The sequence below is a fragment of the Acipenser ruthenus genome, chromosome 10 (genome assembly GCF_902713425.1).
Source record: "Acipenser ruthenus chromosome 10, fAciRut3.2 maternal haplotype, whole genome shotgun sequence".
NCBI classification, from domain to species: domain Eukaryota; kingdom Metazoa; phylum Chordata; class Actinopteri; order Acipenseriformes; family Acipenseridae; genus Acipenser; species Acipenser ruthenus.
Genome location: NC_081198.1, coordinates 7,064,842 through 7,085,761, shown reverse-complemented (window position 1 = coordinate 7,085,761; position 20,920 = coordinate 7,064,842). Strand labels below are relative to the sequence as shown.

The window sequence follows — 20,920 nt, the reverse complement described above, 5'->3', positions numbered from 1 at the left end:
AAAAACAAAACCAGATGACACCTCTAGCACCGTGCAAGTAGGAGTGCATGTCAGCACGCTGGTATGAATGGATTGCGTGGGTAGCAGCACTCTGTAAACAGCCCTGTATCAACTGCACACACACTACCGGAGTGACAGACTGGGACTCAAATTCCACACGTCCCCCAACCAGCTTTGTCGCAGCCCCCCTCCCTTCTCACCCTGAGCCACGGCCATCACTCCAGGAAATAAAAAGATATGCAAATACAGAGCCTCCCATCCCTCCACCTTCACCATCACCTCCCCTCCCCCAAACAAACACTGAGCTGCTATGCATCTGCTCCCTTTTTAGCAAGGCGATGGCATCTTTTGTTAGGCAGCTCACACTGCATGTCACAGCTATCAGATGTCAATTCAGATCAGACACACCCAGAACAAACAATTGAGACTTCAAATTATTAATTTGTTACGTAAAGTTATTGTTAATGTTGCTGACCAAATCATACTGTGGGCATTATATTGTGTTGATCTAAAACAAATACTGCACAAGCCAGCAAATTTCCTTTATATTTGAGTAAACTGTACCTTATTTTACCATATGCTTTAAAAAGAGGTGTTTTGAGGGATACAAATTTGTGGGCAGTAATCAATTAACATTGATTGGCAATGTAAATATACAAAGAAAAATAATTCATTTAAAAATGCCCCAAACTTTACAGTACTAGCCCTTTATAACGTTGCAGTCGAGAGCCATAGAGAGAGTGCTATTTGTGCCATTTCACAAGCACTTGTATGTCTTATAACAAAAGTACAAGTGCTTGTGAAATGGCAATATGAGGCAAAAGGGAGCCATGAGCAGACCATATTATAAACCAATGCCGCTGTATGTAGGGCCAGTTTTATACCAAGCAGCACCAAGAATGAATGAGTAAAAATAAATAAATAAATAAATAAACAGAACACACACAAAAAAAATACTCATTTCATCATTTTTGACTTTGGGCACAGGGCACAGTGATATGCTTATACCCTTCTTAGTACTTATAAAATATTATTATATGCTATTAGGATACTTCACTAAGCCATAAGATATAAAGCAGCCCATGTAAAACCTGTCACTGTGTATTGGATGAACAGCTAAAAACTAGTGTTATGAGACGTGCTACTGCATTTGCTGTCCTCCAAAGAGAGCATCATGAGAAGCATGTAATATGAACCATTTATCCTGTGGTCCAGTGGTTAAAGAAAAGGGCTTGTAACCAGGAGGTCCCTGGTTCAAATCCCACCTTAACCACTGACTCTGTGTGACCCTGAGCAAGTCACTTAACCTCCTTGTGCTCCGTCTTTCGGGTGAGACGTAATTGTAAGTGACTATGCAGCTGATGCATAGTTCACACACCCTAGTCTCTGTAAGTCGCCTTGGATAAAGGCGTCTGCTAAATAAACAAATAAATAAAAATGTGCTAAACACTTTAAATGATCTGGCTGACAAATAACAAAACGCTTACCTTTTAACCACTGAAAAGTAACAAGCATGTCTTAAAAGTTCCTTCGTTGGCACAACTTTTCTCATACTCCATTTGCTCCGACTCTGGGGAAGCCAATCTACCCTGCCACCACACAACAAATTCACAGTTTGTGAAGAAAGTGTTCAAAAATACAATTTCAAAACTTCTACGGAGAAGACGTCCCACTTTAATCATATATTCAGAAACATGAGTGCAAGGCTAAACTGGCTTCACCGAAGACAAAGTTAAAATGAGAGTCTGGAAAACGTTGCGGTCATTACACATTTACACTGAAACCAAACAAGCAAATGATGGTATTTGCAATTGTCGTTAATAGATAAACTTGGTAAAATATGTGGTTTAATACAAGTCTATCGTGGCCATGTTCTCTCTAGTGAGTAAGGGGATCTACACAGCCACAGAAACCCCAATGTCAAGGACTGCAGAGCGGAGAGCTGGTGGCTGGCTGTATGCTCCTCCCATCCTGCTGTGTCAGGTTTGAAGCTGGAAGCTTGGTACAAACCTCACAATCATCAACTCCCCATAATGAAACCAACCAGCCCTTCCCCCACACTGCAAACACTAGCAGCAGCCGTGTCAGTTTTAAAGGGCCAGCGCTTATTAATTCTGCCATCATGTAATACTCTACTAGTCGAAGCTTTACTTCCTTACAAGTCAAAAAGGTGTAGGCTAAAGATTCTTTTTATTAAAACAAACAGAACAGAGACAATACTAAAGTAGATAGAGCGCATTTGTCCCAATACTTATAAAAGGTGGGCAAGCTGCATAATCATATGTTATTAACACACAAAATGACTGGCTTGATTAAGCAGAACTTGGTACTTCACAGGAAACTCCACCGGTGTGTCAACCTGGGGAATGCTGTGGAGTTCATGCCAAGATCATGCACCGATCCACACAGATTAGTGAAAAGGCTACCTGGGAATCTTTTATATGTATTTAGTAGTAGTATTATCAAAAATAAATTTAAGCATATTAAATATATATATATAAGTGAATATTCTTACTTTGTTTTGCATGAGGGCTTACTGCCACAGCAAAGAGAAAAGGATCAAGGTTTTTATTATTTTATTAGCCGCGTCTGTGGCAGCAGATGTCCATTTTTAATAGACCCCTTTTAAATAAGCCTTTCCTCAGATTGAAAAGAAAAGGTTCCCAGTCTTTAGTTTCAAGGGAAAATGTAAATGTTCCCCACCCCCTCCCCAATCATCATCCTTTGTTCAGAAGGACAGTGGGAAGATCCTGAACTGAAGGGTCCTGCTTGCTTTGTGTTTACAAATTTGCCACTTAGCATTTTGCTGAATGAAGTGACCCCACCCTTACCCCAGACAGGGGTCAGCCAGCCAGCAGTAAAACGTCCTGCTTGGAAAAGACTAGAGACTCACGGCCACTAACACACAGACATGTCCCGCTGCTGACATTACACGCGGTGAAGTCATCGCCAAGCAAACAATGAAACTAGAATCCACAAACATAATGAGCATGGTGGGTGTTAGGTTGGGGGAGGGGGTGACTAAGGTCAAATAAAGACTATTTTCCTATATTAAAAAAAGAAGCAAAATAGAAACAGAACACCAATTCCTGAACTGTGGCATTTAGCTGCAATTTGGTTTGGCAGTGTAGATTTTCACAGCCCCCTTGTGCCTCAGTTTGTCTCTTATATCTACAGTACAAATGATTTAACACCTGATAGCCACCTCCAGCTTCAAACAGGCTCCGGGGGAAACTAGCAGCCATCACTGTCCGATCTTGTCTGATATTACTCTGTAAACAGCAATATCTCCCACAGATTTTTTACCTAAACTTGGAGACCTTCATTTCTAATGGGTATCAAACAAGATTAGATTTTACACACAGATTACACACACACTTTAATGTTTCTGAACTTCGTAAAAAGTTTTTTGAAAGTTCTCGTATGTATAGAATATGGCATTAAGCGCACAGGTTTACCAGACAAAAACAGGTTACATTTTTTAACCAGTTAATAGTAACCAAGCAAAATGTATCCAAAACATAATTCAAAATCTACCTGATCCAGGTACTACTCCCTATGGAACCCTACAGTGCATTCCATTCTGAACTAAAATAATAAAACATGTCGTTTCACAAAGAATATGTCACTCAGCAAGTCTTAAACGTTTATTTTCCATGACTAATTGGCTGCCATAGGAAAAATGCTAAAACGACGTTTTTTACTGCAAAGCACTTTTCAAAGAGCATGCTAAATTTGGTGGCACCGTGATAAAATGACTGATCTTTTCAAAAGAGAGCGACATAAGGAGGCTGTCTGCTTCTATTTTAAACTGTCAGAATTAGCATTCTGTAATTAAAACTCACACCCCCTTCTCTTAATAACCCAAACAGCGTGATTCAATAAGGTTGTGCCAACTATTTAATCCAATTGACTAATTACAGATTTTAATTTAGCCAGTTACCGAACAACTGCTGACAATTTGTTTTCATTAGGGACAGAACAGCATAAATATTTAGACTTCCACTGACAAGAGTCCTTTCTACATTCTCCATTCTGACCCAATACCAGAACTTGGATTCATTTCATGGGCTGCTTCATTTTGCCAAACGGAAGTTTATTAACCACCCACCTATTATACATATTCAAGAACATGAATAGGAATTCACAAGCAATCTAATATTAACATAAAAAAGTCAAGAGGTGTTCTTTATTGGAACAGCCATATTTTAGATTTACGAACCAGGCATGCTGTATACTTTAGTTATATTGTTCAAACTACACTTAACCCTTGACTTGATTTATCATCACAAATTTCCTCAACTTTTGCAAGAGATTCACCAGAATCAAGGCAGATCAAAAAAAAAAAAAAGATTCATACAATTACATTCAGCCATGCAGTAATCTGTAGTTGCGCTAAAGAATGTGTAAAACAGCCGCATCACCTGCATTTATAAAAGATATATGTTGTGATGTAAAAGACAACAAGCCAGTGGTCTATTGCAGTTACTTTTCTCCATTTGTTTGACAAACTTCAAGCCAAAACACACACTGCAGTTTTGAAAACGACTTTTATCACAGCAAACTCAAATTGCATTGGCTTGTGCTACGTTGAAATGCTGAACTACGGCTGTGAATCGGACAATTCTGAGATAACATGCCAGTTGAAGTTCCCTGTCATGACCTGGGAGATGCATAATTTAACCTACAACAGAGCACCCTGTCACAAGAGCAACAGTGTAATACAAGCATGCTGTATAGGGCCATGCTGGGAAGCAAGATAACTGTGATGGAGCCAACAGTGATAATGTACAAAGTGTGTAGACAATTCTATCTGCAACAAAGCTGTTCAGCAATTAAAAGATCCAAAAAGTAAGGACTCAAGTTAGATTAATACTAAGCTCACAACTACCTATGATGGAAGCATTCAACATTATATATATTAGAGGAACAAAAAAAACATTTGAACAGCACATATGACAACAAGGGAGCTGCAGTAATCCTTTTCAAAATTCTCCTTTCCACTTCAGAAATGAAGTCCCTGGCTGTATGCATTTTAATTACTATAATACTATTATTCATTAGGTCACCTAATGAGCTTCCAATGCGGGGAAAAATAAGCTCCAAGTAGTAGGTGAATTCGTTTTTCAAAGTGTTATACAAAAATGAATACTTCCCTGGGCTCCCGAGTGGCACATCCGGTAAAGGCGCTCCGCATGGAGTGCAGGATGTGCTCTATAGCCTGGACATCGCCGGTTCGAGTCCAGGCTATTCCACAGCCAACTGTGGACGGGAGCTCCCAGGGGGCAGCACTGAATTGGCCGAGCGTCGTCCAGGGGGAGGGAGGGTTAGGTCGGCCAGGGTGTCCTCAGCTCACCACGCACCAGAGACCCCTGTAGTCTGGCCGGGCGCCTGCGGGCTTGCCTGTAAGCTGCCCGAGAGCTGCGTTGTCCACCGACGCTGTAGCACTTGGGTGGCTGCATGGAGAGTCCGCAGTGTGAAAAAAAGCGGTCGGCTGACAGCACACGCCTCTCGAGTCAGCGCAGGGGTGGTAGTGGTGAGCTGAGCATAAAAATAATTGGCCATTCCAAATTGGGAGAAAATAAATAATTGGCAACGACTAAATTAAAAAAAAAAAAATAAAATGAATACTTCCAGGCGATTTGCGTAAAGTCCTGTTACAGAAGGGACTGTAGTCCTAGTACAGGAGATTAAAAGAAGCAATCTACAGTTTACAGGTATTATTCCTCAATTTAAAATGAACAAAAACTTTCCTTCACCACATGTACAGCAGCTCCAGACCACTCTAGTATGGGCAGTTACACGGCAGCACTGGAAGTAATGCATTCAGGAACTGCAGGTGCCAGTTTTAGTCCTTGACTCTTCTCTTGAAGAGATAAAAGTGAGGTCGCCAGCTAATTAAAAAGTAATAAGGCAGGATGAGAAAGCTTTGGGGCTCAGTGATCAAGGATTAACATATCCAATCATATACTGTAAACCACTGGCCAAACTGTGCTGTTTAAACTGTGCTGTTTAAAGTGCTACTCGGAACAGTGGAACAAATGGAGCACAAGAGTAACTCAGGAAACGTTTTTAAACCTTACATTATATCCACAGCTTCCATACAAGACAGATTTCAACACCAAGTAACTGAAGTGAAAGGTACCGAAAAGGTGACTACTAAAAGCTTGCAATGTTTTGTACTGAAATACACAAGATTAGTTCACAGGCCGCTGTTTTAACTCAAGAAAGGTTTATTGCTAGCCTCAAATACTTATGACAAACTGTTTCATGAACACAGAACTATGAAATTCATTAAAACAGACTTTAAAATGATCCATTATTCATCAGTTTGGACTTTGTGACGATTGACCATCGTTTAGGTAAAAAAAATAAAATCTGTAGATAACAGTCTTAAAGGAGTAGTCTGAAAAAGCAGGTTAAAGTAAAAAAAGACACCAACTTTAAAACTAATTTTGCTGAATTGTCAAGGTTACCACTTACAAAACACAAGCTAACTTATAAATGAAAACTAACAAACAGACCATTTTTGGACAAGATAATGTACTTATCCCATGGACTCCCAATTTAACATTTCTATAAATAATCCTATATACTAAACTAAATGCAAATTAGCATATGATCATTTATAAAAAGTGCCAACTTGCTTCATCTTCAAAACCCCCTAACCTTGACCAAGACTTGAATGTGTTCCAATGATTAGTGTAGAAATACAGAAATAACAGTTTGCATCTACCAGCAAGTCTAGAATAGTGCCTGAGATCCAGTACTGTGCACAGCACATTCTATGCACGATAAGGAAGTATGTTTTGCAATTGAAATGCCTAATAAATAAACCTCTTTGCAAACAAAAGTGAAGTATGAAGAATATACCCAACAAAACAACTGGCAAGGCTTTCACATACTGTAGTTTTAGTGCATCGTAACTGAAGAAGTTTGCTAAGCACAAGCTTTATGATAAACAAAAAGGATTAGTAATTTCATTAAAGGTACCTAACATATATAGATAGAGATTATATATTGAGAGAGAGATACATATCTGCCATTTAAACACTTTTCTTCTTTTTAAATCAGTGCTACCCAGCCCTATAATTATTGAAAGATTAAAAATGTGTTACTCACATAATCGTGAAAGGCTTTTGCTTCACTTGAGTGTTCGCAGGTATCTCTTCTTTCAGGAGCAGCACAATATAGGTCCCAAAACACACTATCAGAAAAAGGATCAGGTTACTAATTATTACCTGTATGGTAACCAGCAACTGCACAACAATGTGCTTTAGGTCATTCAGATAGTTTTGAAAGAAACCACTGGAAGAACCATTATTAATTATTATTATTTACTAAAATGACACACATGGCAAACTTTAGTTAAAACTACTATTATGACACAGGCTCCCATTGGCATCTTCGCAGTTCAAGAACTTGGTTTAAAAGTTGCCATTAGCTCAGATTATAATACAAACAATCACTGTTATTAATAAACCAGTTTAAAAAATGAAAAATCAACATCATTGTACCAAGACACAAAGCTGCCGTTGGGTCACATCATTGTGTATTTAAACCCAGTTTGTGTACATCAGCATGGGTTTGGTGTTGTTTTCTCACAATAATGTATCTAGATTCAAGTTAGTGTAAAAGAACAAAACACTATACCAGTGTGTTTGAATGAGAGTTGTTTTCAACTTTTAAATGCATCTCATTATTTATGTATTTAATTACTGTGCAGACTGAAAGAAAGCTAGCTGCAGGTAAGCACTGGGCCACACATAGTCCTGAATCCCAGCAATACATGGATCCCACAACATACCACTAGGGTCAGGTCTGTAGACAATGCAGTCCAAATAACAATTGTCTTAAAACTATCTAGGCTGTCTGCCTGCTAGCAATTCTCCAGCTCGGATTAGGGATTGCCCTCTTTGTTTGCACTTAAATGCAACGTGTTAGGAAAACAAAAGTAAAGACAGTGGTTGCGTTTTTGCATGACCAGTAAGGACAGCCATTGTAAACTCTCGTTATTACAACAACACTTAACTGCCATCTCGGCTTTAACTGCTTTCACACCTGTATGCAAACCAAACATGACAGTAGACAAAACAATAGTTTGAGCCATTTAAAAAAAACACACAACTGTTTACAGTCGTTAAGACACCACGTATTAATACACTGGAGTCCAATTGAAATATACATGACAATACTCACCACCACCAAGAATGTAAAAACCCAGGCGGCTCCCCTAGCGTGATATTTTTCTCCCATCGGATCTAGAAATACAGGGAACACACACAATTAATTACGCGTGGATCGCTGCGTGCAAGAGTAAAAGGAAGGTCTGTGAAATCAACGGGGAATAAATGGTAAAAGGTGATAAAAAAAATCAAAATGGAGACCACATAGGCTCTCTGAAAACAAAGGCTATCGCAAAAGTAAATGGGGGTCAAGCATAACAAATAAAATACATTAATTAAAAGAAAAGGTCAAATTACCTCTGATAAAAATGTCTGTGCCGATTTCTGTGCTCCTACGTGCAGTAAATATTCATATACATATAAAGCTAATCTGTGGAAATAAAGCAAAAGGAGAGTTTGATTATTACATTGTATACTGTACTTCCAATACAGAAACAATCACTGACTGATCAAAGTGCTGTATGGTGAAGTGCTGCAGATACATCAAACAAAGCAGTTACTGGTATCATCCACATTTACACAAGACGTACAATAGACATGAAGAATAGCAACGTAAACCAGTAGGTCGGCATTTTTATAATTATTAAAACAAACTTTTAAAATATTAATTTTAAAAAAAACGGTATAAAATGCACACAATGAATAAACACCAAATAAAAACGAATGCTCAATATTACCTTCACATGTACTTATGCAATATTTGTAAACACTGATCTATGTCGCAATCTTAAACAGGTCTTACCAGATGCAACGTTCATTTTTAAAATACCTGCAACAGGATAACTTGCACACTTCATATTCAACATTTTAAAAAGAGCGTAACAGGGTAGGTAACACATTGCAGTTTGTATTGCGAAAACCGAAACTCGCGCTTTTTAAAAGGCAAGCTTTTAAAATGTTTATTTACTGTTATTTGATTTTTGATATTTGAAAATTATTTATGCAAAGCGATGGTTTAACAGTACCGGCGGTCTATACCCCTGTATTTTAAAGGAAAAACTTAAATATAGTAACAACTTTACATCCAGCGATATTGCGTTCAAACCCATCTTCGGCTCACACAAGCTGGCACAGCAGCTTAATAACACCAAGCAAGAAATCTGAATGGAATAAACACAGACTTTCATTCAATTGCCTGCAACAAGAGAGGAAACGCGCTTGCAAAGAAAGAACCCCAGTGTCCGAAGAACGCCAACAACACAAATGCATTTAAAAAGCCAAAAAGGGGGGGGGGGATCGAAGGGTAGTGAAGTCTTACTTTTCCCGAGCTTGCCCGTCCGAGGGCACCGACGAGCCTTTGCCTTTAGCGAACATGGTTTGCAGTGCAGAGCCGCTCGCTGGCTCTTTTCTCTGTATCTTCTCTTAGCTGTCAAAGCGTCAGCCCCGGCTTCGACCCCATCACACTGCAACCGCACTGCTCAACAGAGTCTGGTCACGCCAAGGAACAGGGGCGTTACCCGTGTTTCCCTGATTGGCAGACAAATTAACCAATCGTTTGGGGAGAATAGGCCATGCGCCCGACCTTTGCAGCATGCCAATCATTTACAGAAGCCAACCGGAGTCTTGCAAAATTCTGAAAGACTTTCGTTTCAGCAGGTTAGTTTAGTTATATTATTAGCCAAAAGGCTTTTTAAAGCGCCACAGCGCAAAAGTAGGAAAGCGGTGTTTGGTATTTGCTGGGACTTTATTTATGTTTATTCTTTGACTTAACATGTAAACTACCCTAAGGATAAATAACATTGCTAACAGTTAACACGTTTAAAAAATATTTTGCCGTGATAATAACTGGCCAGGGTTGGCATTTATTTACGAGTTACAGTACTACAATGTAAAAACGGAGAATATTTATTATGCTTGATTATTAAAACCTAATCCGTTTTGTTAGTTTGATTGAGCAAATGGATATGCAGTGGTCTACATAATAATAGAGGTAAAATAAATGAAAAAAAAAATTGTATGAAGCCAAAGGAACGCACAGAAGCGTTACAGAGATCAGACGTATATTCTAATATGATGCTACTAATTATGAACTCCCTCGTTTGGATTCCTATGAAGGTTAATAATATATATATATTTTTTTGTAAGTACTAGGTTTAGCAGGACAACACGGGGAATAGTATGGGTTCGTTTACTTTGAGTACAGTTTTTGCTCCACAATAATAATACAATAACAATAGCAAAACAGTTTATTATGCGTGCGTGTATTTTATTATTATTGTTGTTGTTTTTGTTAAAATGTGTATTATTTTCTCTTAACAAAAATATGTGGAAGGAAGCAGCTTTAGAAAATGACTACTGGTTTGTCTCATGAATGCCACGCTTAAAATAAGAGTCGCTGTCTCTTTAAATGAAATAGGAAAAAATAGACCTATCCTGATTGGTTGTCGGTTGGATTCACTTTAGGGGCGCCTTGAAACCGTCAGCTCTCTCTTTTTTTCTTTTTTTTTTTTTTAAACTGGAGCTCTTCAAGTAAACAAGTCGCACGCCCTCCTTAGCTGGCAACTACAGAAAGGGCCAGGCCGTTAATATTTGTATTTTTCACGTTTAAACAATGAAGTGGAAAAATACAGTTAGCTCGCTCATTTATTTCCATGAAATGAATGCTGATTGTGAAAACGAGAGATATACGTTTATATTTACATAATTACAAACTAGTGACAGCAACAGCGTTTGTGTGACAGTACAGGGTTTTATTTAAATTAGCACTACAAAATGATTACAGAACATAATGCGATACTGGGTTGAGTGGGAAAGACTGAAAATAAAACTAAGTGGGGAAGACGTGGAAGCTCTGTCTTTTTACAGGTGCTTATGCCTTTAATCGGTATTTAACTATTATTATTATTATTATTTTAATTTTACATTCATTTTTTGCACACGTGCTACAGGATTTGTAAAAACGAGGACGTGGATTTATAAGTTAACGTACCATAACTATTTTACCCCCCCTTTAAAAATCTGTGTGTGTGTCAAATGCACCATACAAATGGGAGTGTGCACTCAACACCACACGACCATCATGGTAGTAAAAATAGATACGATGAAGCGTTATAGCTTTGTATTAGTGATCAGCAGGTGTTTCAGCCGCACGAAGAGCACAGCGTGTGGTTTTCACGAACTACTGTGCAGAATAAATGTTTGTTTTTTTTCTATGGGTAAATAGCGGGACTTACTTCCTATGCATCGGGACTGTCCCGACCATATAGGAACTGTTGGCATGCATGACTGTACCTTTTCTTTTTGGTTAATGCTCTGCAGCCATTTGTTTTGCAGCGCACACGTTGATATCTGTGCGTGCTGCTGTGTAATACCTAGCTGGTATTGTGCTCGGTGTTCACGTGAACAACGCATGTTTTCCTGAGCCCCGCGCATGATTTAGTATTATGTATCTTTTGTTTGTCAGAATGTGTGATCTTACAGTAAGCGCCCTCGTTAACCCCGCCCCTCCCAACCGCTACCCCCTTATTCTCTTTTCGCGCGCTGTCGAAGAAGGCGTTACCTGTTTTAATTATTTATGCAATAATATTAATAGTTTATGGTTTGCAGTTACATGGACCAATTAGCGTCCAGAGTACTTTTGGATATCAACCGTTTTCGGTTACCTGTTTAAATAAAACCTATGGCCCCACGAAGTTTTGGGTAATTAACAGACTCATGTTTTTAGTACAACTGTTTAATGTAGGCTCAAAACAGGACATTGACATTACAGTTAAAAGCCTGCTTGGAGACCACTACAACGGACTGTCGTCTGCTTAAACCCGGAAAATAATGACGCTGGGTTTCTTCATCAGCTTGAAGAGGTTTCCATCATTGTTCCAGTTAATTCAACGGAATGCTACAAGAAGCTAAGTTTTCGCTATATCTGGGCCTGCTTGCCGTATTCTGTGTTGGCGAGCGTCTGCCTTTTCGCCTGGCTGGAGCTGTGAAGTCATCGGCTGCTGTTAAATCTGCTAGAGAGAGAGAGAGAGAGAGAGAGGGAGAGAGAGAAAAGAAGGGATCTTGGTTGATTCATTGATTGTGGACAGAAGGACAGCAGATCTTTTACACGTTGCCAGACACAGGTACCACTTATGATGACACTGTTGCCAAATTAAAAGCCTACTTTAATCCTAAAGAGAGTCTTGTGGTCGAACGCCATAAATTCTGACAAAGGGCCCAGAGGCCTGAGGAAAGCGTAGTACAGTACATTGCTGCATTACGAGAACTTCTCGTTACTTGTGACTTTGCTGATAAGGATGATGAAATGCTTCGGGATCAGATTGTTGAAAAGTCGTCACGTACACGAATGCAAGAACGACTTTTGTTGGAACAAAACCTCACTTTAGAGAAAACCATACAACTAGCATGCCAGATCGAGTCCGCCTTAGACCATGCGCAGTCTATCGTACCAGGGCGTCAGCAACCAGTGCAAGCTGTAAAGGAAAAACCTTACAAATCTAAACATCGGGACAAGCAGTTTCATCATAAACCAAATACAAGCACCGACTCCGCTTTAAAGCAAACTCAGCAATCTCACGCATGTTTCCGCGAACCATGTGGCGAATGCTCCTGGATGCCCTGCTCTGGAAGCTAAATGTAAGAACTACAGTAAAATGGGACATTTTGCTCGAGTGTGCTGTTCTGCCCAGAACCTTCCAGTGCATGAAGTGGAAGTTCCAGAGCTTACAGTCCTGTGCTTACATGACACCGCGCAGAGGTAAAATAAAAGTGTGCACTGTTACTACTCAAACGTCGGATGCAATTGCGTACCCTATTGACCTTGTTGTTGACACTTGTGTTTCTGTATCAGTCGTGCCTGAAAGCCTTTACCTGCGTTACTTCAGAGACTCTGCTCTGACACCACCTACAGTGAAACTTGTTACCTATACAAAAACGGACTTACCTGTGCTCGGTTGTTTTTCCGCCCAAGTACTGCACGATGACGTAACCGATCCAGCAACTTTCTATATCGTCAAGCTAGGTACTCCCTTACTAGGCATGGACTTGGTAACTACTTTACACTTGCAAATTTCAGGAAATACAGTTCAGTCTTCCAAATCTACTTTGCCTGGACCAGTGTTATAGTTGTCTGCTGCCAGCAAACCTAAGACAGTGGGATAAGCAAAGGGTTTCGTGCACCGTGTTAAGATTCGTACTACCGTGACTCCTGTCCAACAAAAGTTACGCCGCCTGCCACTATCTGTCAAAAGTGCAGTCTAGGCTGAAATACAACGATTGCTGGATGCTGACATCAGAGAGCGTATTGATGCGTCTGCCTGGGTTTCACCTATTGTGGTTACTCAAAAGAAATCTGGGGACATTCGGTTGTGTGTAGACTTTTGTGAACCTAACAAGGCAATTATCATTGATAGCTACCCGTCTCCACACATTGAAGAGCTGTTTTCTGAATTCCGAGGTGCCACACTACGGGTTGCCCAAAAGAATGCACTCGGACCGAGGCAGAGATTTTGAGAGCAGGCTAATCCATGAGCTCCTGAGTATGCTGGGCATGAAAAAGTCCCTGACTTCATCTTATCATCCTCAAGGGGACCCTCAACCTGAAAGATTCAACCGAACATTGCTTGACATGTCAGGTACCTTAGAACCTAAGCAAAAGTCACAATGGAGTCAACTTCTAAGTCATCTAGTGCATGCCGATAATTGCACCCAGAATGAAGCTACGGGTCACTCCTTGTATTTTCTAATGTTCGGGCGTGAAGCAAGACTGGCTGTGGACTTGTGTTTTGGAGCGTCTGTCGACGGTACATCTGACACCTCGTATCTGAAGTATGTCTCCAAAATGAGACGAGAGTTGCAAGCATCTTATAAAATGGCTCAAGCTACAGCTGATAAGATGAACAGGCAAAATAAAGACAGATATGACCGAAAAGTGCGATATCACAGCCTGATGACAAAGTGCTGATACGGAATCTGAGTTTTCAAGGGAAACACAAACTGGCTGACAGATGGAACTCCAGACCCTACATAGTGGAGTGACAGATGCCAGACCTGCCTGTCTATAAATTGAAGTCTGAAGATGGACAAGATCCTGCACTGGAACCATATTCTGCCATTGTGACAACAAGTGTGATTAGATACTGCACAATCATTAGTTTACATCAGACACCCAACAAACAATTTAATCCTAGATATTTTTTTGTTTATACTCTGCAGGCAGAGGGGTCAGGGTGGGGTTACAAATACAATAGGCAAAATAACAATTTGCATACAGAAATATGCAAAAGGTTATAAAAACTGTGTCCTCGGTAAGCTCGGTACTTGTTTAGAAACCTTATTTTATTGTACTGTTTCAACCACAAAGCAGTGTAGGTGAAAATGTTATGTTACTGCATTTGGAAATGCTTTATGAAAATTGGTTTCAATTAAATGTGTTACAAGAGAATATGTTTTATTCCTATGATACTTATATTGGAATATGTAATATTCTAGCTATTCAAATGTAATTCTTATGATATGTCTTTTGGACTGAAGATAGAAATTAGCTTCACTAAACACACATCTATATATATTTTGCTCAAAAGAACCAACTTCCCAATGTTTCGGTATATTTAATATGCCTTTGTCAAGGGAAAGAGTGTTTGAAAACAAACAGTGGAGGTACTTACAGGCTTTTGATGTCGTGGTTTTTCTGGTTTAATTCACTTCAGTTAAATTGGAGACTATGGCTGTTATCAGGACTTTCAGTAGTTTGAATCCCCCCACAAACACCCCACAAAGGGGTCGGATTATTAGCATCACTAATGCCCTCAAAAGTGAGGGAGTGCTTGGGTGAACCAAATCCTTGTATGTTTGAGTATTCTGTGTTAGTGGTAATGAACTGACTTGAACAGGGAAATCCATTTAACTGCAGGGATAACAATGATAACCATTCAACTGACTCCCAGTTGCTATTGCCTTTTGATTCCCAGTGCTGAACCCCTGTACGCATCTGCATCATGATAAGCGACATGTAAAAATGAGGGAGCAGTTCTAATCTGGACAAAGATTCTTGTCCTGAGCTTTGTCATAACCTTCTATTAATATCACAAAATACTGCAAAATCATTTCCTGTTTGTACTCCAAAGCCATGCTGATACATGCTAAAAAATATGAATTATAAATATATGCAAATAGCACATTTCTTATCTTCATTTTGTACCTGTATTCAAACAATGGCTGTGAGCACACACACTTCCTCCATTCAACAACCTGTCAAAAATGGACTTTTATTACTTTGGATTTTGAGGAGCATGTTTTCAAATACACACATCAATGTCATAGAAACAAACTGAAGAAATTGCAGATGAGAGCTACAGAAACTTCAGGAGGGCCCCAGTGCTAGTTTGGAATAAAAATCACAAAATCAACAGAGGCTGAGGTGCAATATTTATTTTGATAAGATTAACAATTCGGTGATAATACATCAAAATAAAACTGAGCCAGATTTGCTCTGATAGTTGTAATAATTCATGTTCCCCAAACCCCCTCTGCAAGCTACAGGGTAATTGAATTGAGCCCCAAGGGTTTGCACCAGTGCAAAGAAGTAGTTTTAAACTGAAAAAAGAGCAATGCTGCTGTATACAGGCTCTGTGCAAGTAAGCCATTTTCTGATTTCCGAGCCTGCAGATCATCTCTGAAATAATGAACATTATTCTCTTTTATGTTTACAAAAGATCCCAAATATTCACTCAAAAAAAAAAAAGAAATACTACTCATTGTAGATTACAGCACCAATTTCATTTGCTGTAGTTGTATCTTAACACATCCTTTTCTTAAAAATGACTTTTTAAACACATTAGAAACATGTTTATTCTGCAGTAGAGGGATAAGCATTGAGATATATCATACGTCTTTCAAAAATGGATTATTTATTTTGTCTGTGTATTGTGCCTCCTCTTACTTAATGGCAATGCAGTAGTCCGTAGACTATTAGAGAAGTAATGGTAGCACAAGGGCTGTAACAGTGGAGACATCAGTATAAAAGTAGCACAGTGTACCATTGTATTAGTATTGCTGGTAATGCTGGGCTTTACGCAGGGTAATACACAACTATTAATAGTATAATAGGAGCTGCTGTTCAGGTGAAGTTGCCTGTCATGTAATAGCTAGATCAGCCAAATTACCTTTATAGAAGCAGGAGCCATCTAGTAATAAGTTTCCTTTTGTTTTGCTGGCAATACACTGCTGTGCACTAGATGGCGCTGGTGGTTATTAATATAAAGACACTTTGGTTGATCTAGAATACATTACAGACAGGCAACTAGAACTGAAAAGCAGCTTCTGTCTGAATACATACTGTAGTCAAAGCAGCTTAACGCAGGCTTATAAAAACACACACAGTGTTTGAGTAATTGGAATAAGAAACATTCAGAATGATTTCAGACATCATATAAAAGGCAAGGGGACTGTGAGCAAGTCTAATAAAATTGAATGTGAAGCTACTGAGCTGCCTCTAGATATATTTCACTCCTATATATATAAATGCACTTCTGCACCATTTCATCAAAGAAAAAAACGTATGTATTATGTAGGACAATCATTTTAGTGGAATCATCTTCTCTTAGGAAATATGTATTCTTAGAATCCATAGATGAAAATGCTGTGAGTGACGTTATCCACAGAGCAGTATTTGAAATGTCAATATTGTATGCAAAGGTTTTTTATTATTATTATTATTTTTATTTTACATTTTTTACATACAGTTCAACCAACAGTTTATTCCACAATAAAAGTTAATGTTGCTCGTCAAGGGAATTTAGTACAGAAAACTGTACAGTACATTGAGGATTACAAGATGTGTGTATGTAAACGTGTGTATTTAAACGTCTCAGCAATTTTATGTGTTGGAAATGGAGAAGGGGCATCTTGAAACCGTCTGCAGACTGTAACTCATTGGAGGAGCGTCGTGTCAGGCAGTTCCGTTTACTGCGCACCCCCCCTCCCCCCTCCCCCTCCGGAGCGTTCATCACGGAAGGAATTAACTCTCCCTTTGCTTGGCTGTTGCTTTCTTTGTTTTGATAGAAACACACGGTTATTAAAGTTCAACTGAGTGTGAGATGTAAAAACAGCTTTATTGGATTTAGGTAAGCCCCTTTCACACTGGCATGCTCGACCCGGGTCAGAACCTGCCCGATGTCGTGCGGGTCAGGTATGCGATTTCACCCTGCTATTGATACAGCAGGGTTCACCTTGGTGACAGACGCATGTACACAATGTGCCTATCAATGCCCCGGAAGCGGCTTAAACTATTTGTTTAAACTGATCAATGAAACATGACTAGCTGGACTTCTAAAAGTAATAGAATATGTTTAATTTTAGAATGTCAAATCTAGGATCAGCCCTTTAAACCAGTCTTTAGAATTTTTTTTATGCAAATAGCTTTGTGTGCATGTTGTACCCATATTAAAACAGGCAACAAATAGCTACTGGAACATATAGGGCAGTGAAGGGTTAAAGAATAATGAGGAGTATTCTAAAACAATGGGTGGTGAAAATTGTGCTGAGTACAAGGGACATAAAATTAGCCCTTTACCATCCAAGCATTTGTGATACAGTTCAGTGTTCAGAGCCAAGTAGCAGGGTCTGCTGCATCTTACCACCAGTTTCACAGATTAATGGCGACCGTTGGTTATTATTATTATTTATTTCTTAGCAGACGCCCTTATCCAGGACGACTTACAATTGTTACAAGATATCACATTATTTTTACATACAATTACCCATTTATACAGTTGGGTTTTTAATGGAGCAATCTAGGTAAAGTACCTTGCTCAAGGGTACAGCAGCAGGGTCCTCCACCTGGGATTGAACCCACGACCCTCCGGTCAAGAGTCCAAAGCCCTAACCACTACTCCACACTGCTGCCCTGCTGTAGCCAACATGTTATAGAGATGATTCATGATGCAACAGGATACACAAGGTACTGGGAATACAATTATTCAAGGTGTGAGGGATTGAACATTGTCTAAGACGTCAGAGAGCAGTGGGAATGTAGGTTTCCAACATCTATGGAATCTCTTCAAATTTGTACCTTTTAAACATGGAAAAATATGAAGTTACTTCATACTCACTAGTGATCCTAACAGGGTTAGTAGGAGAGGAAATGTAGTCGTGTTCTTTATGTACTCTACAGTTCAAACCTCCTGTAGTTATGCGGGGGAGTGTGGAGACAAAAGACTGGTAAGGGAATGGATCAAGAGGGATAAGGTTAAGAATACATGTGGAAAAGATGACAATAGCAGGGCAGGGTCAGAGAATAGGCTTTGGTCTGATTAAGACTTCCAGGGTTTAAGGGTATGTTTAGAAGACAAATCCGCACATGTCAATAACAACGGGATGTTTACGCCATCTGTACAGAAACCACAGATGCATTCAGTTCTAATCACCAATGAAACATTTTGAATGAAATACATTTCCATTATATTGAGAGGGTGTACAGTTTGACATCAGTTGTACATGCAAGTACCTACTTGTTTCCCTTAAATACAGTATCTTATATAAAAGTAAAGGGATTTTTACTTTACAATGCTGTTACTAATTTGAGTATGCTAGATCTAGTCAACATGTTTGCTTAAAATAGAGTTTTTGAGTCATAAATTCTGACAATATTATTTCAACATACATAATTTGGAATGTGTCCACACAATACCTGGCAGTTTGATTATTGTTTAAAAGGGAAATTTAAGGATTGCGTGTTGGCACATGTTCTGTTGTAAAAAACAGGTAAGTGTTGCGTCTTAGCTGGTTGCTGTACAGAGCAGTAAAGACTGAAGACCTTTAAAGTTGTTTTTTTAAAGACATTGCTTTCAGAATCTTACCATTATGGGCCAGGTTTAGTTTTGCCACAGTTTAATAATAAACGTGATTACAAAGAGAGAATGCTTTTCTTCCACACTCTAATCCTAAATCTTTTGCCTCCATTGCATGGCGCTGGAACTATGTTAAACCACAAGTCCTTGTTGAACGGGTGGCTACATAGAAATGGTACCCTTGAGCACAGAGCCCTCTGTTGGTGAGAAAGAGTAGTGCAAAAGAGCGCATTAAAGCTTGATTCGGTGGTTCATTAACTAAGTATGCCTTTAAGCCACGCGGCATCATAGGTATCTCCTAACATGCTATATATAAACTGGCAACGCTAATTGGATATTCCCCAAAACACATCAAGAGTGCATAATCTGCACAAGATAATAATTATGTTAGCACTTTGTCTTATGCCAGATGCTGTTGAGTTAAAATGCTTTTCAGTTAAGCTGCAGGAAGTAACCCAATCAAATAAATTAACATCCATGCATATTAGTACAGGATTTACAAGCTGTTTGTCTCATCAGGATAAATGGAAGTTATCAAAAGTAGGTGTTGTATATGTCTACAGTAAATATGGTTAACAGCTTGTACAGTACATGCCAGTGCACGTAATTCAAATCTTCATTGGAATTCATATAATGAGGATGCCACAAACACAGACACAACCAAATGTGACGAAGAATTGGCAATTTATACCCACGACAATACATACAGTAGACAACCCCCTTTATCCAAACTGATCTGTTATCCGAACAGTGCCCCCCATCATTTTTCAGAAATGGTGAAAGCAGGATACAATAATTATACACTTTCCTCATTCTGTTCATGCTTGTACTCATGATTCACAAATCCCTATTCTCCTAGCCAGTACACTTTTATGGTGCACTGAAACACCTGCTTTACTGCAGACTGAGGAGGAAATCGTATACTGATATCAATAATGTTTCCTAGTGTGATGGTACCCTGGCATTGCATAGATAATCCCCCAATATCCTTATCCTAACCATGTACACAACGTGCAATAAACAGGAGAGGGTTGATACCTAGGCTGCTGTGTGTAATTACTGCTTTATCCCAAAGTAATAGCAGTCAAGAGCAATAGTTGCAAAATGATCTACATGCACAGTTTCCCTCCCCCTCCTCCTCCTCCTGCCCCTAACACCGGGATCTTGAGCTGCAGTGATTTGCAGAGTGCATCATATTTCAGCCTATGACATATCACAGCTGCCATCTGGAAATTGATGTTCTTGGCAGGACGTAAACCCCTGTCTCAGCAAAGAGCAACAAAGAAGTCAATAGATGTCTCATGCAACTTGATGAGGTTATTTTACTTAGCCCACAATCACACCCAGTATTTTATACAGTACACTGTACTTGATACACTTGCATAACTAAAACGGTGCTGGTCAGAATGCAGGGTAGGTAGGGGAAGACTACGCAAGAGCCTGTAGGAAAGCATGTGACTAAATATAATAATAATATATAATACAGTATGAAGCATGCATTGACTGTGTTAATATTTAGAAGAACTTTGGAGCTGTTTAGATTATTTGTAACACTAAAGCAGAAGGGGTCCTTATAGTGCAGTGCCTAAACTTCTCTGAGTGGACTTACATATATTTATAGTTTTTTTGCAGTTCAGGTTCCACCGTGTTGTTGGTGAGCTCTTTTTTATTTGACACTGCAGTTCAAATTACTATTGAAGTTGAAATGAAAGCTTTTTTCGTTTGTGCTTATTTTTCACTGTAACCAATTCACCATGTTGACGCTGATGCTTTTTATTTGAAGTTGTAAACCTGTGCCGTTTGAAAATATGTTGTACTCAGGGTTAAGGTGGGACCAAAACATGTAATAACTTCAAACCAATGAAAACATATTCATAACGCAATAACGAATGATTGCTGTTAGATAAATAGAATACCAGCCGAAATACTATGGGAATAATTTAGTTT

At 39.1% G+C, this 20,920-nt stretch overlaps 1 protein-coding gene across 8 annotated transcripts in view; it reads right to left on the bottom strand.

The window, feature by feature from the left end:
* Positions 1-9,660, bottom strand: part of LOC117411723 (single-stranded DNA-binding protein 3) — a 45,079-nt gene extending 35,419 nt beyond the window's left edge. For 2 of the 8 annotated variants that reach the window (XM_059031622.1, XM_059031629.1), the window contains exons 1-4: positions 9,445-9,657; positions 8,484-8,556; positions 8,200-8,261; positions 7,123-7,207 (exon numbers count right to left, since the gene is read on the bottom strand). In XM_059031622.1, the coding sequence (XP_058887605.1) occupies positions 7,123-7,207; positions 8,200-8,261; positions 8,484-8,556; positions 9,445-9,500 (276 nt within the window). In that variant the 5' untranslated portion in view covers positions 9,501-9,657. Of the gene's footprint in view, positions 1-7,122; positions 7,208-8,199; positions 8,262-8,483; positions 8,557-9,444 lie in introns of all 8 variants that reach the window. The other 6 variants (XM_059031627.1, XM_059031624.1, XM_059031623.1 and 3 more) reach the window with 6 other exon arrangements.
* Positions 9,661-20,920: the final 11,260 nt, after the last annotated feature.